A 12,216-nucleotide genomic window follows, 5' to 3' on the forward strand; every position below is an offset into this window, starting at 1 on the left:
GGCTGGGTGCAGATATCCCTGAGTATCCTTCTCTGGCCTGTGTTAAAGCAGGAGGTCAGACTGGATGATCACAAAGGTCTCTTCTTACTTTAGGATCTATCCATCAGTGAATCTATTAATATCTCACTGGGGGCTGGCGAAGTCTGGGATGGGTTCCTTGTGGAGTTAGGGACCACGATTCTATTCAAAACCAATGGTTGCTGGGCATCTAACTCCCCTAGGCTCCTTTGAAAACCCCCAGTTGAAATTCAATCCTGGGTTGACACTTAACCCAAGGGACACCTAACCCTCAAACTTCTGGACTTAACTGGCACTTAGGGCTCTGCACAGGGGCAAACATCAGGGCATTGTCAGAAGAGCTCAGTTACTCCTGGAAAGAGAGCTCCCAGATTTATACTGAGGCTGGCATTCTCAAAGGGCCTAGAGGATTTAGATGATCAAGTTCCATTGAAATTCAATAGGATTTGGGCATCTAATTCCCTTAGGCTGCTTTGGAAATGTGGATGATCAATCTGCATTAATTTAATGGGGATCGGGCATCTTTTTCTCTTAGGCTAGTTTCAGACTCTCAGCCTGCATGTTCAAATCACAGGAACTACAAACCGCATTGAAAGTAGATGGTTCCCCATCACCTAAAACCGAGAGCGAAGTAACAGAACTGCCTCAGGCCCTGCTGGGTTAATTTGAAAAGAAAATGTAATAAAAATGTGGCAAACCCTGTTCTGAAAGCAAACAAACAAGTTTGTGGTTACGCGCTGCCATCTGGTGGCCACTGCGTTTCACTGACAGCTGCAGGAAGTAATGAGAAATGGTGCAGGAGTTTTCCATCACTGTTTTACTACCAAATATAAAGGCACATCCTTAATTCAGCCTGGACATTGAAATGTCATTTAGACACATAATTACTTCTGTGTTTCACGGACACAGACACAAACACAAAATCTCTGTCACACACACTCACAAAGTTACTTTCTTTCTTCTCTCTCATAAACACACACACACACACATTTCTGCATAAGGGAACTCACAATTCACAGGCACAAACAAGTCACGCACACCCAGAATAACATATATCCCAAATATCAGAGGGGTAGTCGTGTTAGTCTGGATCTGTAAAAAGCAACAGAGAGTCCTGTGGCACCTTTAAGACTAACGGATGTATTGGAGCTTTCGTGGGTGAATGCCCACTTCGTCACATGCATCCACAGGACTCTTTGTTGATATATATCAAAGTTGCTCTTACATACATCAAACACCCACACAATCGCTCACACACGACCTTCAAATTCTCTCACTCACACACCATAAAGTGACACACACACACACACTAGCACACATCCCAAACTCACTCACATGCAGATCAAACACAAATGCACTCTCTCAAAGTCTTGCACCCAACAAACTCTCTTTCTCTCTCTCTCTCTCTCTCTCTCTCTCTCTCTCTCTCTCTCTCACACACACACACACACGTGCACACACACACACACACACACACACATTCTCTTATCTGCTGCAACCTGGTCATTTCTGGCCTTCTTGATATCATACATATTTGAAAATCTGACCCCTTGTTTTCTCTGACTCAGACTAACCATTGCTAGACTCCTTAACTTCACAAAAACTCAAGAAATGTGCCATTGCGAGGCTAGGTGGCCAAATATCACTGAAATTCAACAGGACACGGGTTCCTAACTCCCTTTCGTTCCTTTGAAAATCCCAGGCTAAATCCATTCATGTCTGTGTGGTGCTGAGATACTGCAGGGGTTGGGTCGGAGGTCGGGGTGGGACAAAGGCGCTTTTAAAAATATTTTCAAGGGAGCCCAAGGGAATTAGGTGATCCGCTCCCAGTGGAATTCAAGGGAAATTGGGCTACAAACTCCCTCAGAAATCTTTGACCATTCCAGCCTAAAACTGCCTGCATTGGGTATTTCTCTGGCCATATTACCACAGTGTCTACCCACCTCACAACCATCACTTTATTGGTCCACACAATACCCGTGCGAGGTGGGAAAGTGCTGTTACCCCCATTTTATGGCTGGGGATCTGAGGAACAGAGGGGTGGATTTTTAAACGGCCCTAGGTACCTTGTGGGATTTTTCACAAGTGCCTCGGTGCCAAACACCCCTTTAAAATCAATGAGAGTTAGGGGCCCTGGGTGTGTTTGAAAACCCCACTGGGCCACCCTTTAAAAACGTGGCCCTGAGTGACTTGCCAAAAGGCACCCAGAATGTCTTTGGTGGAGGAAGGACTCGAACTCAGGCCTTGGTGAGTGCTCTAGCTACTGGGCTCTCCTGTCGCAGCTTGGTTGCTGCTGTTCAGATACAGCCAAGGAATCCCCTCATGCCGGGTGCCTTTGTCTACGCTGGGGGTGTACAGCTCCGAGACCGCAGTTGAGGTTGTGCAGGAGCAAGCGGCGGCAGTTACAGGAGCCTAGGCTGGTGTGTGTGTCACATGATGTGTCTGAGAAGAAAAATAAAATCAGGCAGAGATGAACCAGGCACCCACTGCATCTCAGTGCCCGGTTGCTACAGGTGTCAGAAATTCACCTCGCCACCCCCGAGAATCATGAGGCTGCAAGTCCCCTGGGTCTTTCTTCCTTTGTACTGTAAGTTTCTGCTCAGAACACGCTGGGCTCTTCCAAGCAGCTGCGTCGCTTGTAGGACATTGAACTAGGAACGACTGGAGCCGTGTTTGATTCAGTTCACAGCTCTGTTTGATTCAGAGTTACAGCACCTATATATGGGAAAGAGGGGGCTGCCAATGGGACACACTCTGTCTCTGATCTATTTTAATAGTCACATTGCCCTGGGGTTATTTGTTAGCATTTCTTACCTCTTTTCAAGACTGAGGAAGATTCTAGGTAGCCAGAGATAGGGTGCACGGGAGAATGGATGGAAGGAAGGGTGCTTCAGAGGAAAGGATGGGGAGACACCACATAGGGAAGAATGGTCAGATAGGTAGAATGGCAAAGTAACACACTCTCGCCTACACTTGAATGCTACATTTCAACTGTTCTTTTGTTTCCCTCCAGTCTCCTGCTGCGAAGCCCAGGTGGATCAGAACCCCCAGTCGCTGGTTACAGGGGAAGGGAAGGTCTCCACCATGTCCTGTGCTTTCACCAGCAAGTATCAAACCTTCCACTGGTACCAGCAGCTCCCTGGGCGAGGCCTGACCCACCTGCTGACCGTGAGCCCTCAGGAGAACGCTACTGAGAAGCGGTTCGTGGGGCAGCCCCTGGAAGATGGGAAACGCAGTTCTCTGCACATCACCGACTCCCAGCTGGGGGACTCAGGCAGCTACCTCTGTGCGGTGGATGCACAGTGACACAGGCAGAGCTGAGCTCAGAGCAAAAACCCTCATCTTCTGAGAGACAGCTTAGGGCCAGGAGATGCAGGGACAGATCCCCAGATGGTGCAAAACAATATTACTCCATGGAAGCCAATCACAGAATCATAGAAATGTAGAACTGGAAGGGACACTGATAGGTTATATAGTTCAGGCTTCTGCACTGAATCAGGAGTAAGTATTATCAGACTATCCCCGACACTGTCTAATCTGGTCTTAAAAGCCGCCAATGATGGAGATTCCACAACTTCCATAGGCAATTTATTCCAGTGCTTAACAACCCTGACAGGGGGCTTTTCCTAACGTCTAAACTAAATCTCCCTTGCTGTAATTAAAGCTCATTACTTCTTGTCCTGTCCTCAGTGGTTAAGAAGAACAATTTATCACCTTCTTCTTTAAAACAACCTTTTACTTACTTGAAGACTGTTATCATGTCTCCCCTCCTTCTCTTCTCCAGATGAAACATGCATTTTTTTTCTCTTTTCCCTCATAGATCATGTGTTCTAGACCTTTAATGCTCTTTGTTTCTGCCCCCTGGGCTTTTTCCACAATTTTCCTGAAGTCTGGTGCCCTAAACTGGTCGCAATACTCAAGTCACAAAATGTTGTTCACTTTCTTTGCAACAAGATTACATTGCTGACTAACATATGGTTTGTGATCTACTACAGTCCCTAGATCCATTTCTGCAGTACTCCTTCCAGGGCCTTGGGCTATTAGAGTTTGTGGTGTTCCTAGGCTCCAGGGTAGGACCAAAATGAGGGGTTCAGTGTGTGGGAGGAGACTGAGCCAGGAGAGTGGGAGCGGGAGGGGGTGAGGGCTCCAACTGGGGGTGCCGGCTCTAGGGTGGGGCTTGGGATGAGGCCTTTGGGATGCAGGAGGTGGCTCCAGGCTCGGGCCAAAGGGTTTGGAGTGTGGGAGGGGGCTCAGGGCAGGAGGTTGGGGTGGAAGTGCGGGGTCTGGGGGGGAGTTGGGGTGCCAGAGGGGGCTTGGGGTTGGAGTCTGGGTTCTGGACAAGAGTTAGGGTGTGGGAGTGGGCTCAGGGTTTGACTGTGTGGGTCTACCATCTAGAAGGGAATTAGGGTGCTGGAGCAGGCTCAGGGTTGGGGTGCGGGGTCTGGGAGGGAATTAGAGTGTGGGAGAGGGCTCAGGGTTGGGGTAGGGGGTTAGGGTGCAGGGCGCCTACCTGGGGCATCTCCCGTTTGGTGTGTGTGTATGGGGGGGGAACAGGTGGCTCTGCGCGGCCCATGCTGCTGCCCTGGCATGCGGACGCCACCCCCACAGCTCCCATTGGCCACGATTCCTGGCCATACTTCCTAACTTTCCTATACATTGGGATAGTTTGCTCTTGTGCCCATAATAATATCGCTCTAGAAAAGTTGCCAACTCTCCTGCTCTATTTTTCCCTATAGATTTGCTTACCAGGGGATCGTACACCCATTCTCTGAGTTTTCAAGGGGACAGACCCTCAGCTCCTGTAAATTGGCAGTGGTCCATTAGTGTCAATGGAGCCATATCCCCAGCAGGTGTAAATCGGTGTAGGTCCATCGGAGTCAACGGGGAATGAAACTGTGTATGCGTCTGTGTCATTCTCGTGATCTGTCAGCTGGGATTCCCCTGAACAAAGAACTTCTTCCGCATCCCTTGTGTCCCAGGGCAGCAGATGGCGCTAGAGTGCTCACACCCTCCCCTGCAAACCCTGGTTAATTCCCACAGCCTGAGATCTGGTCTGGACCCAGCCCAGCACCGTTCACAGAGCTGCTGTTCCTCCCCGGGGCAGACAATGAAACAGCAGCCTCTGTAGGCAGAGAATCCTTCCCCTTGAGAAGGGGGTAACCTGAGGGGAGGGAGAATTCTCGTTTCCACTGGTCTCCTGCAAACCTTCCTCGGATTGACTCCGCTTCGGTATATTCCTCTGCGAGGGAGAGAAGAAACGGAGCTCACCATGGCCTCAGAGAGTGGAGCTGCTCTGTGGAGCCTTCTTCTCACCTTTGCTTTTCTCTGTGAGTGAAACAAATATTTTCTCGTTCTAAAGGGTAAAAAGATGCAGACTCTTAAAAGTCAGTGAGAGGCAAGATATTTTATATAGATAGGTAAATAGTTAGATAGATAGATCTCCATTACGCTATCTATTTATGAGCTACTTCACCCATCAGGAGAGAGGGGTCTGCCAGTGGGAAATATCTCATCCTCTGATCTATTTGAACAGTAATATTGCTTTGAAGTTCTTTGTTAGCCTTTCTTGTCCTGCTTTTTTAAGATTCAGGGAGAGTACAGAGAAGGATAAATAGATGCTGATGGCAAGATCTATATCTATCTGTATAAATAAGTAGATATAGATACTGGGGATAGAACAGCAGAGCGATGGATGGAGGCTGCAGAGGGAAGGCTGGATAGATAGATCCATAGAGAAAGAGTAAATGTAACACTCTCATAATATTTATTTTAGCTGCTATTATTTCTTTTCCCTCCAGTCTCCTGCTGCGAAGCCCAAGTGGATCAGAGCCCCGAGTCGCTGGTTACTGGGGAAGGGAAGGTCTCCACCATGTCCTGCTCTTTCACCAGCGCTTTCAAAATCTTCCAGTGGTACCAGCAGCTCCCTGGGCAAGGGCCGACCCACCTGCTGACCGCGAGCTCTAATGAGAATGTCACTGTGGGGCGGTTCATAGGCGAGCGCCTGGAAAGTGGGAAACGCAGCTCCCTGCACATCACCGACTCCCAGCTGGGGGACTCAGGCCCCTACCTCTGTGCGGTGGATGCACAGTGACACAGGCAGAGCTGGGCTCAGGGCAAAAACCCTCAGTCTCTGACAGGCAGTTTAGGGGAGGAGATGCAGGGACAGTTCCCCAGATGGTTTAAAGCAGCGTAATTCCATGGCAGCCAAGGGGACAGATCCTGAGACGTTATAAATGAAAACAACTCTAATGGAGTCAATGGGGGCTGGACCCATATCGTGAGGACCAGAGGGCTGGAACCCAGGTCTGCAGATCCAGGGACAACTGTGTGAAGATCAGTGTGAATCCGGAGTCACTCCACATGTGTTCATTGTGGTGACTAGATTACAAGAAATCCGAGACACGAATTCACTTTCTTTTCTTTCCTTTTCTTCCTACGGGATACTTTCTCAAGGAAAGTTCATTACTAAACATAACCAGTGGGAAACCATCTTCCCTTAAGGGAGCCGAATGCAAAATATCTCTGGCTTCAAAGCTATAAGGTGATCCACATTTCATTAGCAACAAGAAACAAACAAAACTAACTCCCCTCCCTCCTCCTTCTATGAAAGCCAGAACAAAGTTTTCTGCTCCCCCGTGTCCCCGTGCAGTTCAGACAAGAGCCCGGGATGGGGCGCTCCAGAACGGAGACCACTTTCTCGTTGTTCTATACATCTAGTTTTTTCTCTCCACCTACTCCGTTACGCCGCACCCCAACCCTCTCCAGTCCCGGGCCCTGAGAGACTTTTTAGCAGCGCAGCGGAAAGGCAGCTACCAACCAAGCACAGAAAGATTTGGTGCTTGACACCAAAAGTCACAATTTAATTTGGAACAGAAGCAGCGTTCCCGGATTCCTTCAGCCCTCAGAAGACAGAGCTTGGCTTCTCTCTGCGAGAAGAGTTTAATTAATTTCTTTTAACGTTGCTGGGGGCGGGGGTGCCTCAGTGGAGAGAAAACGGAGCCGCTCCGTACAGAAGCGCAGAGACACCGAATCTTCATGGAGAGGATGCTTAAAACCCTGGTCTCCACGCTTGTGCTGGTCCTTGTTTCGAGTGAGTCAGATTCCCACGTGGCATTTCTGGGCATTATTCTCCCCTCCCCCCCGTATTTATTAATTTTCACCTGTGTCCGGGTGTCCTTCTCGATGACACTTCACGCTGCTGCTGATGCTAGTTTCCCTGTCTGTGTCTGGGGGATTGTTCATGCTCTGTTTTTATTATTTTTTCCTCCCAGGCAGAGCGGTGGGCGCGAAGGTTTCTCAGCCTGCTGCGCTGTCTTTCCTGGCGGGGGGCAGGGCTGACCTCCCCTGTAATCACAGTGTCGCTGGCTACGTTAAAATTATTTGGTACTAACACAGCCCCGGAGCTGCCCCTCGAGCTGTGATCTCTGGCTACAACTCCGCGGAGACGTCGGAGCGCTTTGAACTCTCCATTGACTCCCCCAGCCGGTCCGCCCCGCTGCGCATCACCGAGGTGGCGGTGCAGGACTCGGGGGTGTATTACTGCGCCGTGAGAGGCACAGCGAGAGGAAATGCAGGGCGAGCTGAACAACTCCCCCTCCCCCCCCAGTTTGAGGCTTCTCTACACTGCCAAGTTTTGTCACCAGCACTGCCTTTTGGCAACAAAACAGCGAGAGCATAAACACTGCAGCAGGACTTTGTCAAAAAAACTGCCCAATTTTGGTGACAATAAACTTCCAACCCTGCGAGGGCTTCTCTGCACTACCAAGTTTTGTTGATGAAACTAATGTTGACACGAAAAAATAGACAAAAGCAAAGTCGCCAAAGCATGTCAGGGTTGGAAGGGACCTCAGGAGGTATCTAGTCCAACCCCCTGCTCAAAGCAGGACCAATTCCCAACTAAATCATCCCAGTCAGAGCTTTGTCAAGCCGGGCCTTAAAATCCTCTGTAGAAGTCCAGTGTGTCATTTTGACGATCAGGAGGAGTCCACGCAGATTTTTTCTTCTTGTAGTGTTGGTAGGAGGGTTCCCGTGGTCCAGTGCGCTGTTCAGTTGTGTGTTGAAAATATTCCTTGCGTCAGAGACACCAAAAGTAGGCTTCTAGATCATGGCAGAACTGTATCATGTTCATGGGGGTGGTGGGGCAGAACGGGAGTCCTTGAGATAGGACAGACTCTTCTGTTGGGCTAAGTGTGTGGTTGGATAGATTAATAATATTGTTGGGTGAGTTAAGGGTACCACTGTTGTAGCCCCCTGTAGCATGTATGAGTTTATATCGTTTAATGTCCTTTTCCCTGTGTAGAGAACTAAAGTGTAAATTGTAAATGGCTTGTCTTGTGTCAGGATTCCATCGCCACTCTGAACTCTGGGGTACAAATATGGGGACCCACATGAAAAAAAATCCCAAATCCCCTAAGGTTATTTCTAATAGCTTAGGTTAAAACGTCTCCAAGGCATAAATCCTTTCCTTGTTCTTGAACAGTACTGCTGCCACCACCAAGTGATTTAGACAAAGATTCAGGAAAAGGACTTCTTGGAGTTCCCATTTCCGCAAAATATCCCCCCAAACCCCTTCATCCCCTTTCCTGGGGAGGCTTGAATATAATATACCAACCAATTGCCTTTAATAAAAGTACAGACCAGACCAGGGATGGGCAAACTAAGTTTATAGTAGATGGGGCTACTATAAGGTGGGTGCATAACTCACTGGATAATCATACTCAGAGAGTAGTTATTAATGGTTCCCAATCCTGCTGGAAAGGCATAACAAGTAGGGTTCCGTAGAGGTCTGTTTTGGGACCAGCTCTGTTCAATATCTTCATCAACGACTTAGATATTGGCATAGAAAGTACGCTTATTAATTTTGCAGATGATACCAAACTGGGAGGGATTGCAACTGCTTTGGAGGACCGGGTAATAATTCAAAATGATTTGGACAAATTGGAGAAATGGTCTGAGGTAGACAGGATGAAGTTTAACAAAGACAAATGCAAAGTGTCAAGTATCAGAGGGGTAGCCGTGTTAGTCTGAATCTGTAAAAAGCAACAGAGGGTCCTGTGGCACCTTTGAGACTAACAGAAGTATTGGGAGCATAAGCTTTTGTGGGTAAGAACCTCACTTCTTCAGATGCAAGTAATGGAAATCTCCAGAGGCAGGTATAAATCAGTATGGAGATAACGAGGTTAGTTCAATCAGGGAGGGTGAGGTGCTCTGCTAGCAGTTGAGGTGTGAACACCAAGGGAGGAGAAACTGCTTCTGTAGTTGGATAGCCATTCACAGTCTTTGTTTAATCCTGATCTGATGGTGTCAAATTTGCAAATGAACTGAAGCTCAGCAGTTTCTCTTTGGAATCTGGTCCTGAAGTTTTTTTGCTGTAATATGGCTACCTTTACATCTGCTATTGTGTGGCCAGGGAGGTTGAAGTGTTCTCCTACAGGTTTTTGTATATTGCCATTCCTGATATCTGACTTGTGTCCATTTATCCTCTTGCGTAGTGACTGTCCAGTTTGGCCAATGTACATAGCAGAGGGGCATTGCTGGCATATGATGGCATATATAACATTGGTGGATGTGCAGGTGAATGAGCCAGTGATGTTGTAGCTGATCTGGTTAGGTCCTGTGATGGTGTTGCTGGTGTAGATATGTGGGCAGAGTTGGCATCAAGGTTTGTTGCATGGGTTGGTTCCTGAGTTAGAGTTGTTATGGTGCGGTGCGTGGTTGCTGGTGAGAATATGCTTAAGGTTGGCAGGCTGTCTGTGGGCGAGGACTGGCCTGTCTCCCAAGGTCTGTGAAAGTGAGGGATCATTGTCCAGGATGGGTTGTAGATCACTGATGATGCGTTGGAGAGGTTTAAGCTGAGGACTGTAGGTGATGGCCAGTGGAGTTCTGTTGGTTTCTCTTCTGGGCCTGTCTTGTAGCAGGAGGCTTCTGGATACACGTCTGGCTCTGTTGATTTGTTTCTTTATTTCCTTGTGTGGGTATCATAGTTTTGAGAATGCTTGGTGAAGATCTTGTAGGTGTTGGTCTCTGTCTGAGGGGTTGGAGCAGATGCTATTGTACCTCAGTGCTTGGCTGTAGATGATGGATCGTGTGGTGTGACCGGGGTGGAAGCTGGAGGCATGAAGGTAGGCGTAGCGGTCGGTGGGTTTTCGGTATAGGGTGGTTTTAATGTGGCCATCGCTTATTTGTACGGTGGTGTCTAGGAAGTGGACCTCCCGTGTAGATTGGTCCAGGCTGAGGTTGATAGTGGGGTGGAAGCTGTTGAAATCATGGTGGAATTCTTCCAGGGTCTCCTTCCCATGGGTTCAGATGATGAAGATGTCATCAATATAGCATAGGTAGAGAAGGGGCATGAGTGGACGAGAACTGAGGAAGCGTTGTTCCAGGTCAGCCATAAAAATGTTGGCATATTGTGGGGCCATGTGGGTGCGTATAGCGGTGCCACTGGTCTGGATGCAAAGTGCTCCACTTAGGAAGGAAAAATCAGTTTCACACATACAGAATGGTAAGAGACTGTCTAGAAAGGAGTACGACAGAAAGGCATCTAGGGGTTATAGTGGACCACAAGCTAAATATGAGTTAACAGTGTGATGCTGGGATGCATTAACAGGTGTGTTGTGAGCAAGACACGAGAAGTCATTCTTCCGCTCTACTCTGTGCTGGTTAGGCCTCAACTGGAGTATTGTGTGCAGTTCAGGGCATCGGATTTCAACAAAGATGTGGAGAAATTGGAAAGGGTCCAGAGAAGAGGAACAAGAATGTTTAAAGGTCTTGAGAACATGACCTATGAAGGAAGGCTGAAAGAATTGGGTTTGTTTAGTTTGGAAAAGAGAAGACTGAGAGGGGACATGATAGCAGTTTTCAGGTATCTAAAAGGGTGTCATAAGGAGGAGGAAGAAAACTTGTTCACCTTAGCATCTAAGGATAGAACAAGAAGCAATGGGCTTAAACTGCAGCAAGGGAGGTTTAGGTTGGACATTAGGAAAAAGTTCCTAACTGTCAGGGTGGTTAAACACTGGAATAAATTGCCTAGGGAGGTTGTGGAATCTCCATCTCTGGAGATATTTAAGAGTAGGTTAGATAAATGTCTATCAGGGATGGTCTAGACAGTATTTGGTCTGGCCATGCGGGCAGGGGACTGGAGTCGATGACCTCTCGAGGTCCCTTCCAGTCCTTGAATCTATGAATCCCTGGACATACATAAATCTGTAGCCATTCTGGGACCCCTCCTCCTTTTGAGACCTTCTATTCCCCCATATTCCTTCCCCCTCCCAGCTAATGAAGTTTTTCATTTGACTCTCTCCTCTGTTTGTTGTCTTTCAATAAAAAAAATAGTGTTTTTTTTTAAATCAATCTTTATTCTGTTAAGTGAAAGCAAAAAGAGCCCTGCAAAGCAACATACAGTTATATTAAGGCCCCTTCTTGCATCATGTGTAGCAATCACCTCCTATCATTACAAGCACTGCACTCCCAAGCGTAGAAACAAATATTAGTGGCTTTCAGCTTCAAATTGCTGCCTCAAAGCAACCCTGATCCTTATGGCCCCGTGCTGTGCCCCTCTAATAGCCCTGGTCTCTGGCTGTTCAAACTCAGCCTCCTGGCACTGAGCCTCTGTGGTCCAGCCCTGTGTGAAGCTTTCACCCTTCCCTTCACAAATATTATGGAGGGTACAGCACTCGGCTATAAGCACAGGGATATTGTCATCGTCAAGGTCCAGCTTCCCATACAGGCATTGTCAGTGGGCTTTTGAACGGCCAAAAGCACACTCAACCATCATTCTGGACTGGCTCAGTCTGTTGTTGAACTGCTCCTTGCTGCTGTCAAGGCTCCCTGTGTAGGGTTTCATGAACCATGGCATTAAGGGGTAGGCAGGGTCTCCCAGGATCACAATGGGCATTTCCACTTCCCCCACGGTAATCTTCTACTTCATGAACAAAGTCCTTGCTTGCAGCTTTTTGAACAGGCCATTGTTCTGAAAGATGTGTGCGTCATGCACCTTTCCGGACCAGCCTGTGTTAATGTCTGTGAAACGCCCATGGTGATCCACAAGCACCTGGAGAACCATCGAGAAATACACCTTGCGATTAATGTACTTGGTGGCTAGGTGGGCTGGTGCCAGAATTGGAATGTGCGTGCCATCCTTCGCCCCTCCGCAGTTAGGGAAGCCCATTTGTGCAAAGCCATCCACAATGTCATGCATGT

At 48.1% G+C, this 12,216-nt stretch overlaps 1 gene segment (V, D, J or C); it reads left to right on the forward strand.

Annotated features, from left to right (window-relative positions):
• The first annotated feature begins 2,513 nt into the window (after positions 1 to 2,513).
• Positions 2,514 to 3,667, forward strand: LOC135975495 (T cell receptor alpha variable 10-like). The segment is given in 2 exon segments: positions 2,514 to 2,605; positions 3,032 to 3,667. Coding segments are annotated over 2 exon segments (333 nt in total).
• The last annotated feature ends 8,549 nt before the right edge of the window (positions 3,668 to 12,216 follow it).

The sequence above is a fragment of the Chrysemys picta genome, chromosome 13 (genome assembly GCF_011386835.1).
Source record: "Chrysemys picta bellii isolate R12L10 chromosome 13, ASM1138683v2, whole genome shotgun sequence".
NCBI classification, from domain to species: Eukaryota; Metazoa; Chordata; order Testudines; family Emydidae; genus Chrysemys; species Chrysemys picta.